At 54.8% G+C, this 27,312-nt stretch overlaps 1 protein-coding gene across 1 annotated transcript in view; it reads left to right on the top strand.

Moving 5' to 3' along the window:
• Positions 1 to 14,205, top strand: part of UBAC1 (UBA domain containing 1) — a 28,792-nt gene extending 14,587 nt beyond the window's left edge. The window contains exons 5-10 of the mRNA XM_004048858.5: positions 410 to 512; positions 777 to 885; positions 1,521 to 1,743; positions 7,012 to 7,098; positions 8,817 to 8,955; positions 13,658 to 14,205. Coding sequence (XP_004048906.1) covers positions 410 to 512; positions 777 to 885; positions 1,521 to 1,743; positions 7,012 to 7,098; positions 8,817 to 8,955; positions 13,658 to 13,773 — 777 coding nt within the window. The 3' untranslated portion in view covers positions 13,774 to 14,205. The remainder of the gene's footprint in view (positions 1 to 409; positions 513 to 776; positions 886 to 1,520; positions 1,744 to 7,011; positions 7,099 to 8,816; positions 8,956 to 13,657) is intronic.
• The last annotated feature ends 13,107 nt before the right edge of the window (positions 14,206 to 27,312 follow it).

Here is a 27,312-nt window from a genome sequence, read left to right as displayed (position 1 = left end):
ATGCTGTGTGGCAGCCATGCCTCCACTGGGGGCTGGCAGACTCATGGGCGTGGAGCCTCAGATGATTCTGTTTTCTTCAGTGAAGCCAGAGAGGGTCTTCGGCTTGCCCTGCACCTGTGCCAGCTGGACCGATGGTTTCCTCACAGGGCACAGGCTGAGTATCGGGCCAGCACTGAGCGACCATCACCAGGCGTTCCTGTCCCTTTCCACTGGCTTCAGTCCCACCTGCAGGGAGGCTCTTGGCCCTGCCAGTCCCCTGCCTTGCCCTCAGCTGATCCTGCTGTCTTGCAAGAACGCAATGTCATCTCAACTCTCAGAATCAAGAGTTCTAGGACAGGGGAGCAAGTCATAGATCCAGGTAGGTTTGGTGGACATTTAGAGAATTGATCTCCTTTTTTTTTCACCACAGTTCCAGACAGAACTCCGGAAGATACTGGTGTCTCTCATCGAGGTGGCACAGAAGCTGTTAGCGCTGAACCCAGATGCAGTGGAATTGTTTAAGAAGGCGAATGGTATGAGTCAACCCCGATGCTGCATTCCAGGGCGGTTCACTGCCAGCCTTGGGGAGCGTCTGCAGCTCCACGCACTGACCGGAACCTCAGTGCTTTATGGAAGCGCTGATGAGGGCCTGGGGCCTGCCTTACCGGCAACTCCTGTTGATATGCCTGAGGGCGGGCAGGCGGAGCTCAGACAGATAATTGCTGCAAATGTTTGTGCTCAGATAAGGCCCCTGAACCTGAGGCTGGAGCCCTCATGGCCCTGTCGTCTCCCTGCAGCAATGCTGGACGAGGACGAGGATGAGCATGTGGACGAGGCTGCCCTGCGGCAGCTCACGGAGATGGGCTTTCCGGAGAACAGAGCCACCAAGGCCCTTCAGCTGAACCAGTGCGTGGGGGCCACCTCCTTCCCTTGCCGGAGACACCTGGGGCCTGGTTTTGTGGGGCTCCCACCGTGGGTGACGTCCTCCTACCCTAAACTCTTTGACTGAATCATTTCTAACGTGGGGTTTTGAAGAGGTACCTTAAATATGTGCCTCCAAAGTGTTTTTGGGGTGAATGTGACAGAACAGTCGTTGTGTAAATTCTCTTTGGGCCGTTGTATGAGAACTCAAGGTGAATCCCGTTCGTAGCAGGGACACGGCCTCTAACGGTCTTCTCAGGATTCCCATGTGAGTTACTTGCCCTGCTTCTGTGTTCAGATCTAAAATGAATAATCCGAGATCCAGGGGCAGCCGGGGGCAGTTCCCCCTGTGGTCCCTATCTAAGCCCTCAGCAGAGACCTCTGGGTCCGCTTGCCTCTCCTTAGACATGGGCTTCTGATTCTGCCCAGGGTCTCAAGGTAGTCTGAGGCAAGGACCAGAGCTTCCGTCGCACCTGTGCATTCAGGTTCTTGTTACAAGGGTCACCAGCTGATGCTGGAGAAGTCACTACCATAGCACAGGCTCTTCTTGGGAATGGACAGGAGGCGAAGACCCTGGTCCGTTAGTCTGGGGGTGTTGGAAAGAGTCTCTTGCCTTGCAGCATGTCGGTGCCTCAGGCCATGGAGTGGCTAATTGAACACGCAGAAGACCCGACCATAGACACGCCTCTTCCTGGCCAAGCTCCCCCAGAGGCGGAGGGGGCCACAGCAGCTGCCTCCGAGGCTGCCGCAGGAGCCAGCACCACCGATGAGGAGGCCAGAGATGAGCTAACGGAAATCTTCAAGAAGATCCGGAGGAAAAGGGAGTTTCGGGCTGATGCTCGGGTATGTGTTACTAGACCTGTCGCCAGGCAGAGTCGCCGTGTCTTCCCTTGAGGTGGCGCCATGGAAAGGAAGCTGGGGCTGTGTGGCTGGCCTTGGGCTGAGCCGGCTCCTGTCCCAGGAGAGAGAGAAGCTGGGGAAGGGTTTACAGGTGGGCCTGGGAAATGGCGAGCCTGGGGGCGGTGGGCCTGGGGACCGTGGCCCGAGTTTCTGAGCACACCTGTAAGTTATCCTGGCTTGAATCCAGGCGCCCCAGTTTCCTCTGTGTTGCCACATTCGTCACCTTTTGAAAAACTTGATATTTTACAGTTCCTTCTGACCACTCATCCACAAGCCGCCCCTGTTCGGCAGCCTCTCTGCGGGGTGGGGGCCCTGCCCAGAGACCAGGAGGGTCATTTGCCGTCGGGGGTGTCCATGAGCGAGGGGCCGCTCAGGCTGCCAGCCGCCTCCATGGCACAGTCTGCAGGGCTGAAGGGTCCCTGCGCCTGTGTGTGTGGACCTTCCTCGCCCGCGCCTCATCTCCCCATTCTTCCTTCTCTCTCCTGTTCTTTGATTCGGGTTTTACTTCCACCTTGGAGGTTTCTGTCTGTCTCCGACATGCTCAGATGGCAGATCTGCTCCATCTGCATGCTGTCGTCTCACGTGTGGCACTGATCGTTTCCTTGGGGTGTGTGACATTGTGCTGTGGCCTCACCTGCGGAGCTCGTGTTTTCCATGGAGTTCCATGTGGCCAGGCTGTAGACATCCACCTGGGGTGATTCTGAGTTTGCTTCTGCTGGTGATGAGTGGGGCCCCTGCCCTGCCATGTCCCGCAGTGTAACCCCTGGCTTCGCAGCTCAGGTCTTCCCTGCACAGGGTTACGTGGAGACAAATGCTTTTCTTTGTTTCTTTTAAAATTTAATTTAATGTAAAGTTCTGGGATACATATGCAGGATGTGCAGGTTTGTTACATAGGTAAACATGTGCCATGGTGGTTTGCTGCACGTGTCAGCCCATCACCTAGGTATGAAGCCCAGCATGCACTAGCTATTTTTCATGATGCTCTCCCTCCCCCAGACCCCCTGATGGGCCCCGGTGTGTGATGTTCCCCTCACTGTGTCTATGTGTTCTCATTTTTCAGCTCCCACTTATAAGTGAGAACATGAGGGGCTTGGTTTTTTGTTCCTGTGTTAGTTTGCCGAGGACAGTGGCTTCCAGCTTCATCCATGACCCTGCAAAGGACGTGATCTCGTTCCTTTTTATGGCTGCATAGTATTCCATGGTGTATATGTCCCACATTTTCTTTATTCAGTCTATCCGGTTTCTTTTCTTATCCGTGGGCATTTGAGTTGATTCTGTGTCTTTGCTATTGTGAATAGTGCTGCAGTGAACATACGTGTGCACGTATCTTTATAACAGAATGATTTCTATTCCTCTGGGTATATACCCAGTAATGGAATTGCAGGGTCAAATGGTATTTCTGTTTCTAGGTCTTTGAGAAATCACCACATGTCTTCCACAGTGGTTGAACTAATTTACATTCCCATCAGCAATGTAAAAGTGTTCCTATTTCTCCACAGCCTCACCAGCAGCTGTTGTTTCTTGACTTTTTAATAATCATCATTCTGATTGGCATGAGATGGTATCTCATTGTGGTTTTGATTTGCATTTCTCTAATGATCAGTGATGTTGAGCCTTGCTCTGTCACCCAGGCTGGATTCTTCCTGCCTCAGCCTCCTGAGTAGCTGGGACTACAGGCACACGCCCACCACGCCCAGCTAATTTTTGTACTTTTAGTGGAGACAGGGTTTCACCATGTTGGCCAGGCTCTTCTCAAACTCCTGACCTCAAGCGATCTGCCCACCTCGGCCTCCCAAAGTGCTGGGATTACAGGTGTGAGACACTGTGCCCGGCCAACTGTCTTCTTTTGAGAAGAGTCTGATCATGTCCTTTGCCCACTTTTTAATGGGGTTGTTTTTTTCTTGTAAATTTGTTTATTCCATGTAGATTCTGGATATTAGAACTTTGTCAGGTGAATAGATTGCAAAAATGTTCCCTTCTGTAGGTTGTCTGTTCACTCTGAGGGTAGTTTCTTTTGCTGTGCAGAAGCTCTTTAGTTAGATCCCATTGAGACAAATGCTTTTCTAGTCTATTTTCTCATCTTTTCAGGGTCCTGGTTTTAAATAAGGGTCTCAGTTCCCACTCCCTACCTCCCATGGGCCCAAGGCGCACGTTCTGTCTGTGTGTGGACATCAGACCCCGCCCTCCCAGGGCAGCCCCTGCGCACACCCTCTCCCAGGGCTACCTTTCTGTCTCTTCCTTCTCGGGTTTCTCACTTGTGGATATCCCTTTCTTGTGAGCTTAGCTCTGCATGTAAAAGTTTCTCTTTTTTTTTTTTTTTTGAGACAGTTTCACTCTGTCACCCAGGCTGGAGTGCAGTGGCACAATCGTGGCTCACTGCAGCCTTGACCTCCTGGGCTCAAATGATGCTACTTCAGCCTCCTGAGTAGCTCTTACAGGCACGCACCACCACACAGGGCTAATTTTTTATTTTTTTTAATTTTGTACAGATAGGGATCTCCCTGTGTTGCCCTGGCTGGTGTTGAACTCCTGGCCTCAAGTGATCCTCCTGCCTTGGCCTCCCAAAGCGCTGGAATTACAGGCATGAGCCATTGTGCCTAACCTAAAAGCATTTTTGTTTTATTTTCATCTAGCATTTCTAGGTTTAGCAGGAAGTTTGTCTCGTTGTGCTTGTCTCCTAGGGAGCCAAGTTCACATCTGATCCTGGAAGCCTGTCCGAGTGGAGCGGTCACTCTCCAGCTGGGTCCCTTGTGCTCTGAGGTTGGACTTCGCACTCTCCTGTGTTGTGGTCCTGCACGGTCTCTTGGAGGTTGTTAGTCATATACTTTCTTGCCATCTTAAGCCTTTTTGTTAAATATGGATGCTCATTCTTAACAATCTTATCGTGCTCGTTTTCCTAAGATCTTCCCCATTGCCATTCCCTCCCGTCATCTCTCTGTGTCAGAACAACATTCCGTAGAGTGTCTTCTTTGATGAAAATCATCACAAGGTGGTCAAGGCTTGAGGGGCCAGCCCATCAGTCCTCCTAGCCTTTGGTTTCTGTACAAGTCATGAGATCAGGCAGTCGTCCAGTAGGGATCGAGATACTAGCTTTGTTACTGAGAAAGGATTGGAGAGCTCTGACTTGAGGCCAAAACAGATTTCCTGCTGCCCCTCCCTTCCCAGTGGTGGACAGGATGCCTGCTGTCCGGGGGCAGAGCTGGCAGGGCCCGAGGTCCTGCCGCCCGTGAGTGCAAGGCCCCTCTCCCATTGCTGCCCACAAGCAAGTCTTTGCCCCCATGGGCTGGGAGGGAGGGCGGGGACTGCCAGGTGTTGCCTTGGGAGTACTGGGGCATCATTTCCTGGGCTGAGGTAGAAATGAGCGACAGTGCTTCCTATTGAAGCTAGTGAGAAGGGCATCCTGTCCTTGAATTCAGTAGATTCCAGGCTATTCTGTATGACTTTGATATCAAAATATTGTGCGGTGGGTTCTTCCAGAGTTCATTGTTGTAGCTCCTGGATTAGGGTGTGGCTCAGGAAGGCAATTGTGATGGACCATAAATAGAAAATACGGAGTTTTTTCTTTTTTGAGATGGAGTCTCACTGTGTCGCCCAGGCTGGAGTACAGTGGTGCGATCTTGGCTCACTGCAACCTCCACTTCCCAGGTTCAAGCGATTCTCCTGCCTCAGGCTCCCGAGTAGCTGGGATTACAGGTGCCCGCCACCACGCCCAGCTACTTTTTGTATTTTTAGTAGAGATGGGGTTTTCCCATGTTGGCCAGGCTGGTCTCAAACTCCTGACCTCAAGTGATCCTCCCACCCCGGCCTCCCAAAGTGCTGGGATTACAGGCGTGAGCCACTGCTCCCGGCCGGGACTTTTGACCTGATCATGCACACAGTTTAGCTCCAGCCAGCATCCTTCCTGAGCTCCACTCCAGCTGAAGTCTTCTTCTGCCAGGTTCTCTTGGAAGCATCTGACGGTACAGTCCAGACTGGCTGTGGACGTGCATGGTCCGCGGGGTGCAGTGCTGCATGAAGTCAGCCTGGGTGGTGCTCGGAGCTGTGTGGGGCTGGCACCCCTAGACCACCTTATGGTGGCCGGAAAACTGCCAAAGACGGAGAGGACTCTGTGGGCTTCAAGAGAGTGGGATCTGACCTTTCAGGGATTAGGAGAGGCCCTTGAAATTTTGATGAAGCCTTCATCTTACTTATTTATATTTTTTCAAATGGACCCCTTTAAACATTGTGTTATAAATCTCCAGAGTAGAGGATGTATTATCTTGTTACATGAATTGTGTCCAGAAAATGTACGTCCTTCCCCAAAAACGAATTAGCATATGTTCAGTTGTAGTTTAAGTTTTGTTCAATATTAAAAGTTCAAAAATTAGTTTTAGGATTTTTTTTTTTTTTTTTTGAGATGGAGTCTCGCTCTGTCACCCAGGCTGCAGTGCAGTGGCGCGATCTCGGCTCACTGCAAGCTCCGCCTCCCGGGTTCACGCCATTCTCCTGCCTCAGCCTCCCGAGTAGCTGGGACTACAGGCGCCCGCCACCACGCCCGGCTCATTTTTTTGTATTTTTAGTAGAGACGGGGTTTCACCGTGTTAGCCAGGATGGTCTTGATCTCCTGACCTCGTGATCCGCCTGCCTCGGCCTCCCAAAGTGCTGGGATTACAGGTGTGAGCCACCGTGCCCAGCCCTAGGATTTTTTTTTTCTAAGATAAAATCTGAATAAAACCTTTTTTCACAGATTACAATGGCATTTTTGTTTCCGTTGAGATTGCACTTACTGACGTGGCCTTTCTCTAATGCCACTTCTCTTTGGGTAACAAGGCCCTCTGGGGTAAACCTGCGGTGGCTGCCGAGACAGTCTTATCCACACAGTCATCGGGACAAACCTGAAAGGGTCTGAGTTGGCCTGACTGCCTCGTGTCCACATAAGCGATGCGTTTCTACCTGTCACAACCTGTGGCTCCCTGAAGACAAGCCTGGGAGCTGCACTGCCCCCCGGCTCTGCTAACTACAGTCATCCCTGCACTTCCTCGGCTTTAGGATGCTGAAAACCAAGATGTGTTTCAGCAGAGCTGTGAGGAAAGAACGTGGATGGACAGCGTCCTCAGTGCTGTTGGGACCACCCTCTGCTAGGGTGCGGGGAGCGGGCCCCTCTGCACGCAGGTCACTGGTTCCTCGGCCTCCTGCCGCCCCCAGCAAGCTAACGGCTGTGCTGTCCTCTAGGCCGTCATTTCCCTGATGGAGATGGGGTTCGACGAGAAGGAGGTGATAGACGCCCTCAGAGTGAACAACAACCAGCAGAATGCCGCGGTGAGTGTTGGGCTGTGGTGAGTGAGTGTGGGCTGTGGTGAGTGTGGGCTGTGATGTGTGAGTGTGGGCTGTGGTGAGTGAGTGTGGGCTGTGAGTGTGGGCTGTGGTGAGTGAGTGTGGGCTGTGATGAGTGAGTGTGGGCTGCGGTGAGTGAGTGTGGGCTGTGGTGAGTGTGGGCTGCGGTGAGTGTCGAGCTGTGGTGAGTGTGGGCTGTGATGAGTGAGTGTGGGCTGTGATGAGTGAGTGTGGGCTGTGATGAGTGAGTGTGGGCTGTGGTGAGTGAGTGTCGAGCTGTGGTGAGTGAGTGTGGGCTGTGGTGAGTGAGTGTGGGCTGTGGTGAGTGTGGGCTGTGGTGAGTGTCGAGCTGTGGTGAGTGAGTGTGGGCTGTGGTGAGTGAGTGTGGGCTGTGGTGAGTGTCGAGCTGTGAGTGAGTGTGGGCTGTGGTGAATGAGTGTGGGCTGTGGTGAGTGTGGGCTGTGATGAGTGAGTGTGGGCTGTGATGAGTGAGTGTGAGCTGTGGTGAGTGAGTGTGGGCTGTGGTGAGTGTGGGCTGTGATGAGTGAGTGTGGGCTGTGGTGAGTGAGTGTGGGCTGTGGTGAGTGAGTGTGGGCTGTGGTGAGTGAGTGTCAGGCTGGGCGAGTGCTGGGAGCCTCACTCGTGAGCGCCCCGGGCGTGGTGGAGGCCATGTGTTTGCCTACTTTCACATGCAGCCAGCTATGTGGCTTTTAAAGTGAGACAATTGGATAGATGGCTCAAACAGTATAAAAATTTAAAAATACTGAATTCTAGGTTTTGTCTTTTTAAAAGGGTGCCTTATATGTACATATTTTATGGATGGGTAATTTGTTCATTTTTTTTTTTTATATTTTTTTGGAGTCAGGGTCTCACTCTGTCCCCCAGGCTGGAGTGCGGCGGTGTGTTCACACTCACTGCAGCCTCGACCTCCTGGGCCCAAGCGATCCTCCTGCCTCAGCCTCCTGAGTAGCTGGGACCACAGGCATGCACCACCATGCCCGGCTAATTAGTTTTTTAGAGACAAGATCTCCCTTTGTTGCCCAGGCCGATCTTGAACTCCTGGCTTCAATCGATCCTCCTGCTTTGGCTTCCAAAGTGCTGGGAATACATGCATGAGCCACCACTCCCAGCCCATTTTTCTGATTAAACTGACTCTAAGAATGATTCCCGTCCTGTGCCCGTGTGCCAGCTGGGCTGATGGAGCTGTGCCTGGGGAGGTCCCTGTGGTGGCCCACATCCCCCCCCGCCCCACCATCCTCCGTGCCAGTGGAGTTCGTGGCTCACACCTCCAAGACAGAGATGAGGAGCCTGTGACCTCATGGCTCCAGCACTGCTGACTGCCCATAACAGGACCACAGGCAAGCTGGGCACTTGGTACATTTGTTAATTACCTTCCCAACACTCCTGGGTGGGCCACGCTGGCCCAGGTAACCGGGAAAGCGGCAGCAGTCAGTGATCTCTGCAACGCCAGGGTCTGCAGAGAAAAGCAGACTAGCTCTTCCTTCTCTCGCTTGGTCTGACATGCACAGCAGTGAATCCAGACTGGGTTTGTCTTCATGGTAGAGTCCCTTCCAGGGAGATCAGCCCTGGGGGCTCAACAGGAACTCACAGAAAGGTGCAGGAGCTGTCATGCCTGCTGCTGGTGGCGTCTTGCGGAGGCACTGAAGGCGCTAACAGTGGTATTGGTGCTCTTGGCTTTGCAGTGCGAGTGGCTGCTGGGGGACCGGAAGCCCTCTCCGGAGGAGCTGGACAAGGGCATCGACCCCGACAGTCCTCTCTTTCAGGCCATCCTGGATAACCCGGTGGTGCAGCTGGGCCTGACCAACCCGAAAACATTGCTAGGTATGTGCGCCTTCTTTATGCTAAGTCTCGGGTCGGGGAGGCTGGCTGGTTCCCTTGCAGGACAAATAGGTGCTGCGGAGGCGATACGGAGGATCCAGCGCTGAGGATTGCCGTGCGCTGGCAGCACGTCCTGCCATGCAGGTTGGCATCCTGCGAGTGTAGCCCCGCTACGTCACCGTGGGGCCCGCAGGTCAGGTTCTGATCGTGGTGTGACTGTCTCCTGCGCGATGACTCTGACATAGGCCTCAGAAAACCAGTGCCAGTGGCTTTCTGAGGGCCAGCGGGGTGGAGACTGCGCCAGCAGCTTAGGAACTCATGGGAGGACAAGGTGTGGTTTGGGCTTTTGCTCTTACTACTCGTCAGGGTCTTCGATGGCAATGGTTTATTTTTATTGTGAGATACGTACATACAAAAGTGTATATGATGATGTAACTTTAAAGAAGAATAAAACTAATAGCCATGTATCTACTATTCAGCTTTGGGCCTGGGGTGCCCCTCCCCTATGCACCTCATCCCTCCCTCCAGTGTGGCTGTCGCCGTGGCCGCGGCTTACCTCTCTGCTTCCCGGTAGAGTTTTGCCGTATTTGTGTCTCCTCAAACAATCTCTCATTTGTTGCTGCCTTTGTGTAAGTAGAATCATGTTTTAAGCAGGCCTCTGTGACTGACTGCGTTCTTTGTGGGGGTTGTGGAGTGTTTTCTTGATGGAAGGCACTGGGAACCCAGGGCTCGTTGGGTTGTCTGCATGTGGTGCCACTCCTGATGTTTGTTTTTTTTTTTTTTGAGACAGAGTCTCGCCTTGTCACCCAGGCTGGAGTGCAATGGCATGATCTCGGCCCACTGCAACCTCCGCCTCCCAGGTTCAAGCAATTCTCCTGCCTCAGCCTCCTGAGTACCTGGGATTACAGGCGTGCACTACCACGCCTGGCTAATTTTTCGTATTTTAGTAGAGACGGCTTTCACCATGTTTGCCAGGCTGGTCTCGAACTCCTGACCTTGTGATCCACCTGCCTCAGCCTCCCTAAGTGCTGGGATTACAGACCTGTTGGTCCCCAGGAGCTGAGTTCCTGGATGTTGGGAGGGCCTTTGCCACCCGAGCAGGCTGGAAGTGTCTCTGGAGCTGCGATGGCCGTGCCCTGATCTTGAAGGCTGGCCTTCTTTCAGAAGCGTATTGGCCGCCTGTAGAACCTTGGCCGTGAGAGACCTTCCGCTCAGCGTTTGGCCTGCTTTTGTCTTGGATTGTTTTCTTATTCATTCAGAAAGGTCCTCACCTCCTGGATGCTGACCCTTTTCCCATTATTTGTGTTGCAGATGCCGTTGTTCAGTTTCTGGTTTATTTCCTCACACTGATGGGCAGAATCCCGTGTTTTGATGTCCTTCAGTGTGTCTGTTTTTTTTTTAAGATGTGAACCTTTAAAGAAAACCCTCCATGGCTGGGCGTGGTGGCTCACGCCTGTAATCCCAGCACTTTGGGAGGCTGAGGCAGGTGGATCACGAGGTCAGGAGTTCAAGACCAGTCTGGCCAAGATGGTGAAACGCTGTCTCTACTAAAAATACAAAAAATTAGTTGGGCATGGTGGTATGCACCTGTAATCCCAGCTACTCCGGAGCTGAGGCAGAGAATTGCTTAAACCTGGGGGGCGTAGGTTGCACTGAGCCGAGATCGTGCCACTGCGCTCCAGCCTGGGCGTCAGAGCAAGACTCCACCTCAAAAAAAAAAAAAAGAAAAAAGAAAACCCTCCTATCCGAAAGTCAGAAACACGTTTTCCTTTTATTTTTTTTTCCAAAAATGTTAAAAGTTTCTCTTAATTTAAGTCCATAATCTACCTAGAAGTATGTGTGTGGTGTGAGGTAGGGATCTTCTTTGTACCCAAATTCTAAAATTGAGAATGGTCTTTTGTGAGTTTATTTTTATTCTTAGTGATTCCTTTCACACTGAAAGCATATTCCTCCTAGCTCTCCAGCTGTTTGTATACCTTAGGATGTTAGTGTGTGCTGCCTTGGGGTCTGTCCAATAACTTTTTCTTTTTTTTTTCCTAATAGAAATAGGCTCTTTCTCTGTCACCCAGGCTAGAGTGCAGTCATGGCGCCAGTGTCCATGCAAGATCTGCCCCCAGCACACACACTTGCCCACCTCCACATCATAGACAAGACCTTCATTGTTTTAACTTGTATTCCTTTTTTTTTTGAGATGGAATCTTGCTCTGTCGCCCAGGCTGGAGCGCAGTGGTGCGATCTCAGCTCACTGCAAGCTCCGCCTACCGGGTTCACGCCATTCTCCTGCCTCAGCCTCCTGAGTAGCTGGGACTACAGGTGCCCGCCACCGTGCCTGGCTAATTTTTTGTATTTTTAGTAGAGACGGGGTTTCACCGTGTTAGCCAGGATGGTCTTGATCTCCTGACCTCGTGATCCGCCCGTCTTGGCCTCCCAGAGTGCTGGGATTACAGGCTTGAGCTACCGCGCCCAGCCACTTGTATTCCTTTTGGTTATTAGCAATGTTGAATACTTTTCTGTTGGCCATTGCATTTCTTCTTTTACATACTGTCTATGCATGTCATGTATTTGTTTTCTTTCTTTTTATGGAGACAGGGTCTTGATCTGTCACCCAGGCTGGGGTGCAGTGGTACAATCACAGCTTACTGCAGCCTTGACCTCCTGGGCTCAAGTCATCCTCATGGGTAGTTATGACTACAGGCACACACGACCATGCCCAGCTATTTTTTTTGTTGTTGTTGAGATGGGGTCTCGTTTTTTTCACTCAGGCTAGTCTTGAACTCCTGGCTTCAAGCGCTCCTCCCACCTCTGCCTTCTAGAGTGCTGGGATTGTAGGCGAGAGCCATTGTGCCTGGCACATGTGTTTTTCAATTGCAATATTAATCCTAGAGCTTCCTTAATAGCTTCTTGGATATTAGGCACATCTGCCTTTGTTGAATGTTGTAAACTGTTTTTGCTCTCTAATTTTGTGTGGCATTTTCTGACATACAGAAGTTAGGATATACAGAAGACAGTCCTTCCTCAGGTTGGGCATGGTGGCTCATGCCTGTAATTGTAGCACTTTGGGAGGTTGAGGCAAGAGGATCACTTGAGCTGAGGAGTTCGAGACCAGCCTGGGTAACATAGCAGGACCTCCTCTCTACTAAAAAAGCAAACAAACAAAAAAACAAAATCAGCCAGGAGTGGTGGCACACGTACGTGTAGTCCCTGCTACTCAGGGGACTGAGGTGGGAGGATCATTGAGTCAGGGAGTTCAAGGCTGCAGTGAGCCGTGATCACTCCACTGCACTCCAGCCTGGGCAACAAAGCAAGTCGCTGTCTCAAAAAAAAATTAAATTCAAAAAGGAAAGTCCTTCCTCAGATAAATAATCATCTGTGTGGTTTTTCATATTTAACTCTTTATCTTTTTGTTCAACTCTTTCATCCTTCCAGAATTTATTTTGCTGTTTATTGAGAGGAAATGGGAAATTAAGTTCCCCGCCCTGTGTGTGAAACAGCTGTTTCGTACCTTATAGTTTGTTCTTTCTGAGTCTTTTTCTGGGATTTTTATTTTTATTTTTTGAGACGGAGTCTCACTTTGTTGCCCAGGCTGGAGTGCAGTGGCGCAATCTCGGCTCACTGCCAGCTCCGCCTCCCGGGTTCACGCTATTCTCCTGCCTCAGCCTTCCCAGTAGCTGGGATTATAGGCGCCTGCCACCACGCCCGGCTAATTTTTTATATTTTTAGTAGAGACAGGGTTTTACCTTATTAGCCAGGATGGTCTCGATCTCCTGACCTCATGATCCGCCTGCTTCAGCCTCCCAAAGTGTTGGAATTACAGGCGTGAGCCACCGCGCCCGGCTTTTTCTGAGATTTTAAAGTGGTTTTTGGAGACTTTTAATCAGAACACCAGAGGATTGTTTTAGGGCCTGGGGATTGTCCAATCATGAACAGAGCCAAGTTGGGTTCACTCTGAGCTCTGTGCTCAGCCACGGGCTACTGGGCCGTGAATGGCTGTGAATTCTGTAGTGAGCACTGTCCCTGGAGCCTGTAGACCTGGGGCCACTTATGCTGAAGTGCGTCCATGTGTGTCAGGTCAGCATGGAGCCATCGATCCTGGCAGAGGGGCCGGTAGCTGGCAGAACGCGTGCTCCTTCACAGTGGGTGGAACAGAGAGCTTTTTGCTAAAAGCCACCTGTTTTGGGGAAACAGTTTTGTAAAGCTGTTAAAACCCAAGTTTTCATTTTGAAGAAGTGCTGTGTTGCATTTTTAATGTGCTGGTTTTTTGAAGAAGGAATTTTCTGAAGGCTGAGCATTACGTTTTTCTAGTTTGTTGTTAACTTTGCAACAGTGTCTGTGTGTGTCCGTTCTGCATCTGCTGACCTTCTCGGGGTGGGATTGGAAGTGGAGTTGTTGGGGAGATGATTTTTGAGCCCTGGCGGCTGCCAGACAGCTGCCGAGAGTGGAGGTGCCATGAGCACGCACAGGCACACTGCCCACCTGCCAGAATTGAGTGCGTGACTCTCTGTGATCAGATCTGATTTGATGGGTGCATCCGATGGAGTTGGGTGGGTTTCAGCCTGAGAGTGCACACTTAGCAGTGAGCTCTGTGTGGCCTTTGTATTGGAGACGCACCCTCTTCATTAGGAAGCTGCCGAAGAGGAAAGTCACGCCTGTGCCTGTGGGCTGAGTTGGGGCGTGGGCACTCAGGCTGGCTCTGTTTTCCCTGCAGCATTTGAAGACATGCTGGAGAACCCGCTGAACAGCACCCAGTGGATGAATGATCCAGAAACGGGGCCTGTCATGCTGCAGATCTCTAGAATCTTCCAGACACTAAATCGCACGTAGGTGCCGTCGTTCCACTCGGCTGTCAGGCCACAGCAGCCCCCTGGTGCGGCCCGAGACCGGGCAGAGTGGACCTCACCTGGAAACTCACCTTCAGCGCCTCAGCCCTGGACTGTTAGAGGTGCACGCAGCTGCTCCTGCTCTCTGATCTTATTGCTTATAAACTTTGGTGACGGTAGTGTGTAAGGCCGTATTTTTAGCATCTGACAGGTGTTTACAAAAAAGTGGCTGTTGCACTGGGAAGTGGAGTGATGGCCTCGTCTCCAGTGCTCCTCTGGGCTCTTGAGTTGCTGCTTGAATTGCCGTGTAGACATTTGCTTGGAGAGTCCACTTGTTATTTGACGGAGGTAGGTTTCAACCCAGAGTTAATGTCAAGCATGCTAATTTAACTAGTCACTCACAGATGACTTTTCTTTAATAAAGTCCCTTTTCCTATTTCCTGTCTTCGTCTTTTCTTGGTGCCGCACAAGAAACCCGTGCGTCCCCGAGAGGCCACATCCCCGCGGCTCCGTGCCGGCTGCTCTGACCCGGGGCGGGCGCCGGGGCCACCGCAGCATGTGGGAGGCCTTGTGGCCATGTTTGGTTGGCAAAGCCTCGTGTTGTATTGGGTTTAAGGGACTGGAGCTGAGCCCATATTCCTGGGACATAGGTCCTGAGCCCAAGCATGGCTGCCCCCGCCTACCTCTGGCCTCTTCCTCCTTTTTTTTCATTTTAAAAAACATGACCGGTGTCTTAAAATGAGAAAATGAATTTTGTTTTTTGTGAACTCTGCTCATTATTGTTGTTGGAAGCAGTCAGTTCCGAGCTGTTTGTTTTGAACTTCTCTTCTGAACTAGCCCCCTCCCCTTGTGAACTCTGCTTGCATTGTAGCTGAGTAAGAATGTTTTCGGAAAATGTTTCTCTCCACACATCTAGGTCTTTTCATTGTTTTTGAGGTTTAGATTTAAAACTAAAGTTAATTTAAACTCTTTGGGCAGAAATATTAAAAATGCTTTTCAAAAGTAATGAATCTCGGCCGGGCGCGGTGGCTCACGCCTGTAATCCCAGCACTTTGGGAGGCCGAGGCAGGCGGATCACGAGGTCAGGAGATCAAGACCATCCTGGCTAACACGGTGAAACCCAGTCTCTACTAAAAATACAAAAAATTAGCCGGGTGTGGTGGTGGGTTCCTGTAGTCCCAGCTACTCGGGAGGCTGAGGCAGGAGAACGGTGTGAATCCGGGAGGCGGAGCTTGCAGTGAGCAGAGATCGCGCCACCGCACTCCAGCCTGGGCGACAGAGCCAGACTCCATCTCAAAAAAAAAAAAAGTAGCGAATCTCACTTCTTTTTGAGACGGAGTCTCAAAAAAAAAAAGATGCCTGTCCCCTGCCCTGCTGCCAGGCCACAGGCCCTTGGCCCGCCGCACGTCAGCAGGGCCTAGCCAGCCACAGTGCCCGCCTTGCCCGCCCCACGTCAGCAGGGCCTAGCCAGCCACAGTGCCCGCCTTGCCCGCCCCACGTCAGCAGGGCCTAGCCAGCCACAGTGCCCGCCTTGCCCGCCGCACGTCAGCAGGGCCTAGCCAGCCACAGTGCCCGCCTTGCCCGCCGTCCTCTTTTGGCAAACTTGCGAGTCGGAAGAGAATGTTCTCCTCAGCGGGTTTAAGAGCCAAAGTTGGGAAATTCCTTCCGGGAACCTCTGGACAGGTGTGTCCTCAGCCCGCCTCCTATGGGCTGTGGAGCCGTGCTTCCCACGGGTTCGCTGGCTGCCTGGCTCATCTTGCTGTGGCCTGAGCGTCCACAAGGTGGGCGAGGGGCCACACCAACACCTGCCTGATGTGGCCATGAGGAGGGAAGCGTGTGCCAGCGCCTTTCCTCGGAGATGCTGAGTTCGCTCCCGTTGGCTGGTCCTGCACATGCAGCTTCTCCAGGTGCGCCTCCTCCGCTAGCCCCGTGTTCTGCCGCGCCCGCCTTTCAGCCCCCAGAGGCCCTGAGGTCGGGAATGCGCGTTCTCACCCAGCCCTGTCCTCTGGTGAGCGTGGATCCACATTTTAACCTGGTCGCGGTTTGCATGCAGTTGTGGAGTTCTGGGTGAGTAAACACCACGTGCCGCCGAGGCCTTCCCAGGGGCTGCGGGCTGTGCGTAGATGGGTTCTGGAGCACGTCGCAGCTGCCCTGGTGAATGTGGTTTCTGCTCCTGCAGCGGCTGCTGGGGAGGTGTGGAATGCTCTGGGCCTTGTTGCAGTCCTGCCGCTTCTCTGGGCCAGGCCATCAGCGCACACATAGGTGAGGCACCATCCCTGTGAACACAGCCTGTGTCTGGCACGCGTATTTTAGGGCTGAGGTTGTATCTTACAAGGTGAAATGAAATGGCCGGCAAACTCTAGAAATTCTTCCTTTACGTGGACTTCAGTTCCATGACCAGTAACGCTGCTGTCCATGTGTGCCTTCGCCACAGTGGCCCATGAACTAGGGGCAGGCAGCTGGCCAAGCCTGGCTCTGAGTGCAGTTGTGTTCCAGCTGCTGAGGGCCAAGTGGCTTCTCAGCCCATGGGGCCAGGCTGCCTGGCTCTGGGGGGCGTGGGTGCTGGGTCGGGGACACTGGCTCGTACACAGATGTTCCGGTGCACATTGTTCTGTTGAGATAAGGGCCACCTGTGTCATTTTGAGCTTCTGCTAAGCCGTTTTTCTTCTTTCGGGGTCCTGTGGAGCAGGACCCGTGGGCAGGGCCCTGTGGCCATACTCAGGGCTCTAGACCAGGGTGTGATGCTGAGGCAGGTCACCTGTGTGCCAGGGAAGGTGGAGGGAGTTAGATCGCTCACTTGGCCAGCATTCCCTCCTGCTCCGGTGGCCAAGCTCGGCGATGACACACACGTTTCCTCGTGGAGTGGGATCATGCTGAGGTTCCAGGACAGCGTGGGTCAGCCGCTGGAGGGGTGACTTCCCCTGAGATCGTGGGCTCAGGACATTGCTGTGCCGACTGTAGGCACCGTCCACACAAGCAGGGGATTCCTCCCCCCAGGCACAGAGAGAGGTGGCCCAGCCACTTGGGCCACTACAGCGAGCTGGCATGGCGGTGGGACCCCGGGTGAGGAGTCTGAAGGCAGGGGTGGGGCTCACTGTCAGCTAGTGGGGACTGGGGGGCTCCAGGAGGTACTGGATGTGGGAGAGGCTGGGGGTCCACCAGCCCGCATCCTTCTCGAGGTCAGGGCCCTGCTCCGTCCCGTTTCAGGGCTGGCTGGTTGTAGAGGCACTTGGAAAACAGTCGCTGGAACAGGCGGGTGGGAGGTGGGGCTGGGACAGGGAGCATGGGAGCCAGAGACCGCAGGAGCCCGAATCCCAGAGGACATTCCTGCTGGGGGTGTGGGGACAGCACCATCGGGGGCCTCAGTGCATCCAGGGAGCAGGTGGGGCCTGCGTGGGTCAGCCTCAGCCCAGCCGTGGGGTTTGCCCCCGTGCCCTTCGCTGCCCTTGGAGGCATGCTCGGTCCCACGGGAAGGCAGGAGGATGAGCTGCCATTTGCAGGGTGTGGGGTGGGCAGAGCATTCATGCACTGGGCACAGCCTCAGCCAGAGGAAGGGCATGGTTGGCGTTCTGGGCCCAGCACAGGCTGGAGAGAAGGAACCCGCACGTGCAGATGTAGCCGAGCCTCCTAACCATGAGAGCACCGCCCAGAGACAGCATGTCCCCAGGGGTGCCCCCACCCACCCAGGGGCTCTTTCTCGGGTTAGGGCTGGGAGTCGAGTGTGGCACCTGCAAGCAGCTTTCTGTGCCCAGTGGAGGCTTGGAAGGCACAGCTGCCTCCAGGTGAGGATGCCTGGTGCCTGGCTGGGGACTGACTCCCAGGCAGAGAACACAGCCATGTGGCTCTGGGGGACAAGGGTTTGGATGCTGCAGACTGGGCAGGGCTGGGGGCGGGGGTCTGAGGCAGTTAGTGGCTCTTCGACGTTCTCTCAGAGCTCGCTCTGGTTTCCCGCCTGACAGCTGCACTTAAGTGAGGTCCACCCTTGCCCCACTCCCAGGCGGGCTCACTGGCTTGGCACACGAGGGAGTCTGTGGGAGTCCCCTGTGGGGTGGTGGGAGGTGGTGCCTGCATTCTGGGCTCCCTGCAGGGGAACCTGCCAGTGCACCCCCGGCACTTTCCTGGGATTGAGTCTCCGCCAGGGATGTCTCCTGGCTTGGTCCTCAAGGGCCTGCCAGCCTCATACCCCGCAGGGCACGGTGGGCTCTCCGAGGCCAGGCAGGGCCTTTTTGACGGGTTCAGCCTAAGCCCAGGGCTGGCAGGGCCAGGGCCTGCGGTCGGGCTGCTCATCACCCAGCAGTCGCCGGGGAGCATGGCTGAGTGCCCTGTCCCCAACTGTCACTGCCCACATAACTGGGGGTGGGCCCAGGGCTTTCTTTGGCCAGCAGGTGCCCCACTCTCTTCTCCACATTCCCAAGAGGGGCTCCCTTCACCCACAAGCTGTCCTTAGGGGCTCAAAATGAGTCCCAGCCTGTGTAGGGCCCCAAGTGTGGTCCTCCCGCGCCTCCCAGGCAGCCCCTGGGCTGTGGGCAGGCTCTGGCGCCAGCAGGGCATGAGCCTGGCTCTCGCCCAGCAGTGGGGTCTCTGTCCGCCCTGCATCATGCTCAGCCTCCCCCAGGCAACTGCGCTCTTCCTCCCAGCAGCCATGTGCCCCCTGGGCCGTGTGGCCACACTCCTGCCCTGTGCTTGGCCTCTCTGGGGTGGGTGGGGATGCCCACCCTCCCAGTGCCACCTCCCGGGCTCCTGAGAACTGTGAGCCCCATCCTGGGCTGGCCTCTGCTTCACCCAGAGGCTGTGGACCTCACAGCTCAGGCACGTCCCCTTCCCCTCTGGGGACCTGGCTGACCCCTCCTGGGCTCCTGAATGACAAGGGCCTGGATCCCAGACTTGTGAGGGCCCTTCCAGGTCCCTGTCAGAGTGGACCCCACCCACACCCAAGAGCACATTCCTGCCCTGGTGTGAGCCTTGGGCACCAGGGCCACAGCCAGGGATCAGGGCCACTGCCGAGGGCCGTGGTGGAGCAGGCCTGGGACCATGAGCCCTGTGGCCGCAGCAGCTCTGCAAGCTGGCAGAGTCCTGACAAAAGCTCTGGGACCTGCACCCCTGTCCTTGAGTGGAGATGGATGGAGACAGGAGACCTGGCGTCCAGGCTCCGCCGCAGCAGGCACTGCCCTGGCAGGTCGGGGAGAGCCTGACTTCCAGGGCCCAGCTGCAGAGTCTAGAGAAACGATTTTACTCGGGCTGGGGGGTGGCGGGGACACAGGTGCCACAGAGCAGGAGGTGTGGTCAGGTGGGGCCTTCCCGCCCACAGCACTGGCTCTGTCGCCAGAAAGATCCTCCTCGAAGTGAGCTCGGAAGCGGACTCTCCCAGAGGGCAGGGGTGGCAGCTGCGGGGCTGTGGTACACTCTGCCTGCAGCGTCGCCCGTGTGTGGTTTTTGAGGTGTGTGTGTGGTGGTGTGGTGTGCGTGTGTGCTCTGTGTGCATGCACAGGCGTGCATGTGTGTGTGCGTGTGTGCTCTGTGTGCATGCACAGGCGTGCATGTGTGTGTGCGTGTGCTCTGTGTGCATGCAGAGGCGTGCGTGTGTGTGTGCATGTGTGCTGTGTGCATGCAGAGGCGTGTGTGTGCGTGTGTGCATGCACAGGTGTGTGTGTGCATGTGTGCTCTGCATGCATAGGCGTGCATGCGTGTGTGCTGTGTGCATGCACAGGTGTGTGTGTGTATGCATGTGTGCTCTGTGTGCATGCACAGGCGTGCATGTGTGCGTGCGTGTGTCGTCCAGGGGAGCATCACGGGGAGGCCAGGCATGTGCCCAGCTCCCCAAGCAATGCCTCCTGGCTTCCCTTCCGGCTGTCCCGTGGCTCCTGTGTGGCCGGGGCCTCTGGTGTGGGCCGGCAGCTCTTGGCCCCAGATGGGGATGGAGCAGCTCCAGGGTGCCTGGGACCAGGCTGGCACTGCTGGCGGAGTCAGTAGGATGGGTGCAGCCCCTGGGGACAAGGACAGGAAGCAAGGGCAAAGGCACCTCCAGGACAGGCCAGGACAACTTCTTGGCTTCCACGCAGCCTTCCAGAGCAGGGCCACAATGCTGTCCCTGTTCCAGGCTTTGGAATGTCCTAGAGATGCTTCTCAGGTGGCCAGCCCTGAGTCCTGCACTGGAACCCAGAGAGGCAGGGCACATCCCCAAGGCCACATTGCCGTGGTCACAGAGCAGGTTAGGGCGCTGTGGGGGATCCCCACCTGGCCTGCCCAGGAGAAAAAGGGCTCTCTGTGCGGCCCCGGTGCTCGAGTCCTGGAGGAGCCTGTGGCTGCAGGCTCTCAGATCTCCTCCCGTCAGGCGGGGTCTCTGGCACCTCTGCCTCTGACTCGCTGGCCACCAATGGTGTCAGCAGAGGGAGCGGGAGTCCCCGGCTGCCTCAGCAAGGCCCTGTGGTGCCTGCCTGACTCTCAGGGCCTCTCGCTTTTGTTGTCCTGAGTCACCACCACGCAGGAAGTCACACTGCCCTGAGGCAGCTGCGTTGCCAGGAAGCCTAGGCCACGTGGAGAGGCCACTCCAAGAGGCCACATGGATGTGCTCAGGGTGACAGCCAGAAGCGACCGCCACAGGTGGAAGTGAGGAACACACTGAAGGCCTCGCTGCGGTTGGGTCAACTGGCCGTTCTCTCCACGGCGAAGTGGAGACCACCATGGCACTGGGCCCTGCCTGGGTTCCCTTCCCAGGGCCCTTGAGTGCAGCATGATAAAGGCTGTGTGCAGCTGCCACACCTGGTGTCACTGGTCACTTGGAGTCACTGCAGCACCAGCTGAAGGAGAGAGGGTCCAGCTCAGCTGAGAGGCCGCTTCCCATCCAGTGACTGGAGGCAACTTTGTTGGAGAGTTTTCCAGCCTGAGACGGATGCAGGGGAATTTGGAGACTGGTCCCAGCCAGGGTGCATCCCAGGGTGTGGTGGGGGCTGCCCCAGTCAGCACATCCCGCAGTTCCTCACACCCTCTGGCCACTGAAGACCTCTGAGGCCAGCCTAAGGAGGGGCCTGCAGGGCTCTCCTTGTTTTTTTTTTGAGGCGGAGTCTCTGTCACCCAGGCTGGAGTGCAGTGGCAAGATCTCGGCTCACTGCAACCTCCGCCTCCTGGGTTCATGCCATTCTCCTGCCTCAGCCTCCTGAGGAGCTGGGACTACAGGCGCCCAGCACCACACCCAGCTAATTTTTTTATTTTTAGTAAAGATGGGGTTTCACCTTGTTGGCCAGGCTGGTCTCAAACTCCTCATCTTGTGATCTGCCCACCTCAGCCTCCCAAAGTGCTAGAATTATAGGCGTGAGCCACCACAACCGGCCGTTGTTTTTAGGTTTTATGTATTTACTTTAGAGACGAGGTCTCGTTCTGTCACCCAGGCTGGAGTGCAGTGCAGCCATCACGGCTCACTGTAGCCCACAACTCCTGGGCTCAAGCATCCTCCCGCCTCAGCCTCCAGGGTAGCTGGGACTGCAGGTATGCACCACTGCGCACAGCTAGTTTTTAAATGTTCTCTAGAGACGGGGTCTTGCTGTGTTGCCCAGGCTGGTCTTGAACTTCTGGCCTCAAGCAATCCTGCCTCAGCCTCCCAAAGCACTGGGATTACAGGCATGAGCCACAGGGCCCGGCCTCTCAGTGCTTTCTGAGAATGAGCTGCTTTTCTCTTCCGCCCCCAGACCTGAACCTCAGTGTTCCTGGAAACTCCCACGCTTGCATTCTGATGCTGAATTAATCACCGTGTCCCCAGGTGGCTGCTCTTGCCAGCCAAGCACTGAGGCCTCCAAACTCAGTCCCAGGATGGCGGCGGTCGGACCCCACGCTTCCTTGGGGCTCGCTGAGGGAGGGGGTCTGACCCCACAGGCCCTACCCAGGAGTGAGTCCTGGGCCAGGGTGGCCCTCGCAGACAGCGGACACTCTGGCTGCTTCCCTCCTATCCAGGCTGGCCCCACCACTTCCATGATGTGGCTGCCCTCACCATTAATTGCTTAAACCTGGGAGACGGAGGTTGCAGTGAGCTGAGATCACGCCATTGCACTCCGGCCTGGGCAGCAAGAGTGAAACTCCATCCCACACCCTCCCAAAAAAGAACAGCTCTACTAGGCTGTACCTGACATGCACCAAGCTGTGTGTTCGAGGTTCACAGGTTGGAGTCTCCTGAAACAAGTGGGCACCTGGGAAAGCATCACAGTCAAGACCCCCAGCACAGGGGACCTGCAGTCGCCAGGCCACTGGTTGCAAAATTCCTGAGCCTGCGGGTTTCTTTCGCCTTCTGTAGGTTCGACCTTGAGACTACAAGAGTGAATCTGAAAGTTAGTTCAAAAAGTCAAACGGGTTCACAGCAGCCAAGAGGTGGTGACAACCCGAAGCCCATTGGTGGAGGAGTAGGGGGGCAACATGTGGCCGCCCAGACAATGGGGTGTTCTGCACACGAGGAGGTGAGTCCTGACGCAGCGACACGCGTGAACCTTGAAGGCATCATGCTGAGCAGGACAAGCCAGGCACGAAGGTCCACATGTTGTCTTGATTCCATTTCTATGAAATGTCCACAAGAGGCGAATCCACAGAGACACAAAGATGGGCGGTTGCCAGGGTCTGGGGGAGGGAGGAATGGGGAGTGAGGGCTGATGGGGAGGGCGTTTCCTTCCCGGGGCATGACAGTGTTCTGGAACTAGATGGATGTGGCTGCGACGCATCGGGAATGAATGCAACGGCCCTGAATTGTCCACCTTAACATGGCTGAGTTTGTTATGTGAATTTCCTCTCAATACAAAAATAAACAAAATTGCCTCTAATTTTCTTTCCAGCTGTAACTTTCGTGTTTTTAAGGCGTCGAACCCAATCCCTCCGTTTTACATCCTCTGTGAACTAATCGATGCCCCCAAACTACTAAATTTCGTTTCCCGGAAGGTTCATGAAAAACCAAAACTCCAAGGAAGAAAAACTTGAGACCCAAGCTAGTCTCATGTTTTTTATCATCTGTGATTTTTCAACATTTCCATGCTGGGCCTGAAGTACTGTTAGTCAGAACAGTTTATTTAAGCAAACCAATATGCATGTTTTGTCATAAAATAATTTCCATATGGTAATACACTTGTTTTTTCTGTTTGTTTGTTTTCTGAGACAGAGTCTTGCTCTGTCATCCAGGCTAGAGTGCAATGGCACGATCTCGGCTCACCGCAACCTCTGCCACCTGGGTTCAAGTGATTCTCCTGCCTCAGCCGCCTGAGTAGGTGAGATTATGGGCATGCGTGCCACCATGCCCAGCTAATTTTTTTTTTTTTTTTTTTTTTGAGATGGAGGTCTCACTCTGTCGCCCAGCTTGGAGTGCAGTGGCGCGATTTCGGCTCACTGCAAGCTCCGCCTCCCGGGTTCACACCATTCTCCTGCCTCGGCCTCCCGAGTAGCTGGGACTACAGGCGCCCGCCACCACGCCCAGCTAATTTTTTGTATTTTCAGCGGAGATGGGGTTTCACTGTGTTAGCCAGGATGGTCTTGATCTCCTGACCTCGTGATCCGCCCGCCTCGGCCTCCCAAAGTGCTGGGATTACAGGCGTGAGCCACCGTGCCAGACAGTAATACATCTGCAACAGTGGTATTTTAAACACAATGGGCAGGCACATTTTGGTTTGGGTTCTGCACATTTTTAGCCTTGCAAGTCAGTGGAGACAGAGATGCGTGCTGCGCTGCGGGAGGTAACTAGCCTGACCCAGAAGGGCTGGGGCGCGGAGATCCCCCACCTGGGGCTCCCCGCTGACTCCTGGAGCCCAGCCTGGGGGTCGCAGGGGAGTGGGCTGTGCAGCACTCCCATGCAGGAGTGGGCGGAGGCCACCCTGATCCCCACGCCAGACCTCCGTCCCCAGGACTGGAGGGAGAGGAGGGAACGAGGGAAGTCCTAAAGCTAAGCCAGCTGTTTAGCCCGTTTTCCCGACTGGGGCTCTGGACAGTCCCTGCCTGCTAAATGGTAAATGTTTTAATCTCCAGCGACCTAATTTAGTTCTTTTAAAAGCACAACTCAAAGCAAAAATGAAGCTGCCTAATATTTGTTAAAACACTATTATTAGGAGAAGTGGTAATATGTTGAAATTACCTTTACAAAAATTAAAGAAAGAAAGTTGGCCGGGTGCAGTGGCTCATGCCTGTAATCCCAGCACTTTGGGAGGCTGAGGCGGGCAGATCACAAGGTCAAGAGATGGAGACCATCCTGGCCAACATGGTGAAACCCCGCATCTACTAAAAATACAAAAAAAATAAATTAGCCAGGCGCGGTGGTGCGCTCCTATAATCCCAGCTGCTTGGGAGGCTGAGATAGGAGAATCGCTTGAACCTGGGAGGCAGAGGCTGCAGTGAGCCAAGATCACGCCACTGCACTGCAGCCTGGAAACAGAGCCAGACTCCATCTCAAAAAAAAAAGGCTGGGATTGGCGGCTCACGCCTGTAATCCCAGCACTTTGGGAGGCCGAGGCAGGCAGATCACGAGGTCAGGAGTTTGGCAGGCCCCTGTAATCCCAGTTACTCCGGAGGCTGAGGCAGGAGAATTGCTTGAACCCAGGAAATGGAGGTTGCAGTGAGCCAAGATCGCACCACTGCACTTCAACCTGGGCAACAAGAGGGAAACTACATTTCAAAAAAGAAAGTCTGTGCAGGGTGGCTCATGCCTGTAATCCCAGCACTTTGGGAGACGGAAGCAGGCGGATCACCTGAGGTCAGGAGTTTAAGACCAGCCTGGCCAACATGGTAAAACACTGTCTCTACTAAAAATATAAACATCAGCTGGGCGTGGTGGCAGGCACCTATAATCCCAGCTACTTGGGAGGCTGAGACAGCAAAATCGCTTGAACCTGGGAGGTGGAGGTTGCAGTGAGCCGAGATTGAGCCACTGCACTCCTGCCTGGCAACAGAGCGAGACTCAAAAAAAAAAAAAAAACCAAAAAACAAAAACCTACAAAACAAAACAAACAAACCACTGTCATTAGGGGAGATGGCAATATGTTGAAATTACCACTTTACAAAAATTAAAAAAAATAGAAAGGCTGGGCACGGTGCCTCACACCTGTAATCCCAGTGCTTTGGGAGACCGAGGTGGCAGGATCGCTTGAGCCCAGGAGTTCGAGACCAGGCTGGGCAACATAAGACCCTGTCTCCATTATTTTTTTTAAATAATAAAAAATGACCTCCTTATGATGAGGTGAGCAAGCGTCAGCCTGCAGGCCGGATGCCCAGGAGCATGGGCTCACCCTGCCCTGACTTCCAACTAGGCTGGGGGCCAGGTGGGGAAAAGTCCTGTGCCCCTCCTGAGGGGGTGCAGGGCCCGATTTGGAAGGCCTGGGTCCAGGGTGGAACACTGCTACCTTCACCAAGGCTTGTGTGACCTTGTTGCCAGGGGAGGGTCTGATGGGCTGGCCCGCTGGGGATATCTGGGCTACCAGCTGGGCCATCCTGGGGCCACTGAGAAGGCGAACGGCGCAGAGCTCAGCCAGGTCAGGGTTTCCTCTCTCATCGCTCCCCACTCCTCCGTCCATGCCTAGGGGCATCTGCAGGGCTGGTCTGGGGCCGCCCAGAGGCTGTGAGGGCCAGAGGCCTCACCCGGGTCACCACCCAGAGCAGGAGGTGAGCTGGGGGCATGGGAGCAAAGGCGAGGCAGGCAGGCTCGGGGAAGAGCTCCAGGAGGCAGGTGTGCAGTTAGGGTTAGGGTTATGAAGGAGGGGAGGGGATGTGTGGGTAATGGTGCATTTTGCCTTCTCCAGCAGCTGGGTCTGAAATGCTTGGGGATCAGGTCACCCAGGAGGGTGGGGTGACCAGAGGCCAGCGTTCCAGAAAGGGCTGGCACCTGACCATGTTGGACTAGGGTGACAGGGACTGGGTCCATGTGCCACAATCCACACGAGGGTGTCCCATTTGTCCCTCTACCTCCCCCCACGGAGGTGGGAACCTGGGGCTGGTGAGGGTGATGGCACCTCTCTGCAGGGCCCCCAGATTCCTGATGCATAAGGAAACAGCGCCCACTCGTCCCACTTCTCAGGTCGTTGAACACCAGTAGTCACGGAACACGGAGGCATGATCCACGCAGCATGACAGGCAAGCAGGGCAGGGGAGCAGGGCCAGAGCCGGGGAGCCCAAGGTGGCCTCAGACAGCACCTGTGTGGAGGGAGGCCTGGGGGGTGTCCTGGGCTCGCCTGTCCCAGGAGCCGGATGGCTGGCCGAGCAGTGTGAGAGAGGACAGAGCCCAGTGCAGGACGGGCAAACCCAGGAGGTGTCTGGGAGCACCAAGAGCAGACAGCTTCTCCCGTGGGAGAACAGAGCGCAGCTGCTCTTGGGGAAGGAATGTGCGTGAGGCTGAAACTCGGGCGTTCACCAGGTCTCAGGTGGCACAGACCTCTTACCTGTCCCATGCTGTGGCCGTTCAAAGCTCACCCCTACCTGACAAAACCGCAATCCTTATTATTTATCTCACAAGGGAGAAATTGAATTTAATTCACTTAATTAGCATTTAATTCACTTAATTAAATTCGCATTTCCTCCTTGGGGAGTGATAATATGGTAAGGCCAGGGAAACCCTGCTTTAAGTGTGCCTGGCTGGGCGCCACCTGTGCCAGCCTGGAGCGACCTGGCCGGAGTGTTAGGGGCTGTGGTGTCCGGCGGTGTCCAGGTCTGATGGGAGATGGTCCGACTCCCTTGCATACTTGTAGAGAGTGACATTTTTCAGTGGAAGTGTCCACAGGTTTCCTCCCCAGCGGTGGGTTAGCCATGGGATGGGAGGTCTGTGAGCACCCCTGCTGGGTCCTCCTAGGGCTGGGCCCGCACCCAGCAGACAGTGCCAGGCCTGGTTCAGGCCTCAGGAGAAGCAGCCCTGAGATTCACAGAGGCCAATGTCCCTAAGTCTCTGAGACTCAAGTTTCCACATTTGCAAAGTAGGGGACATCCTGGGGCCCAGGTGCAGCTCCTAGTCCTGGGTCGGCACATAGCAAGTGCCCAGGAGTGGCTGGCAATGTCAGTGTGCCAGGATCTGAGCCTGCCCCGAGGGATTGGGGATGGTGCCCCCAGCCTCCGAGGCTCCCAGCAAAGTGGGGACCCTTCCTTAGGGTTCATAGACGTGGTGTGCATCCAGAGAGAAACTCGGCAGCCACAGGGTCACCTCCCAGGTCCCTGGGATAGCTCAGCTTTCAGCGCTCGTGGAGCCCACCCCAACCCCAGCCCCCCATTGTCCCTGCTCGCAGTGCTCATTGCCGTGGTTCATAGGCTCTAAACTACCCCCTCCTGGCAGAACATTCCAGTGGGCCAAAGCAATCCTCCCGCCTTGGCCTCCTGGGTAGCTGGGACCAAGGGCACACGCCACCACACCCGGCTAATTTTTTTGTAGAGGTGGAGTCTTGCTATGTTGCCCAAGCTGGTCTTGAGCTCCTGGGTTCAAGCGATCCTCCCACCTTGGCCTCCCAAAGGGCTGGGATTACAGGAGTGTGCCACGGCCTCAGTCCGTTTTCATTTAACAGGTGGAATTTTTGCGGTGGCTCTGATGGAGGCCAGAGGGGTCAGAAACCTG

The sequence above is a fragment of the Gorilla gorilla genome, chromosome 13 (assembly GCF_029281585.2).
Source record: "Gorilla gorilla gorilla isolate KB3781 chromosome 13, NHGRI_mGorGor1-v2.1_pri, whole genome shotgun sequence".
Taxonomy (NCBI): domain Eukaryota; kingdom Metazoa; phylum Chordata; class Mammalia; order Primates; family Hominidae; genus Gorilla; species Gorilla gorilla.
The sequence above is the reverse complement of the archived record's forward strand: the minus strand, read 5'-3'. Positions and strand labels throughout refer to the sequence as shown.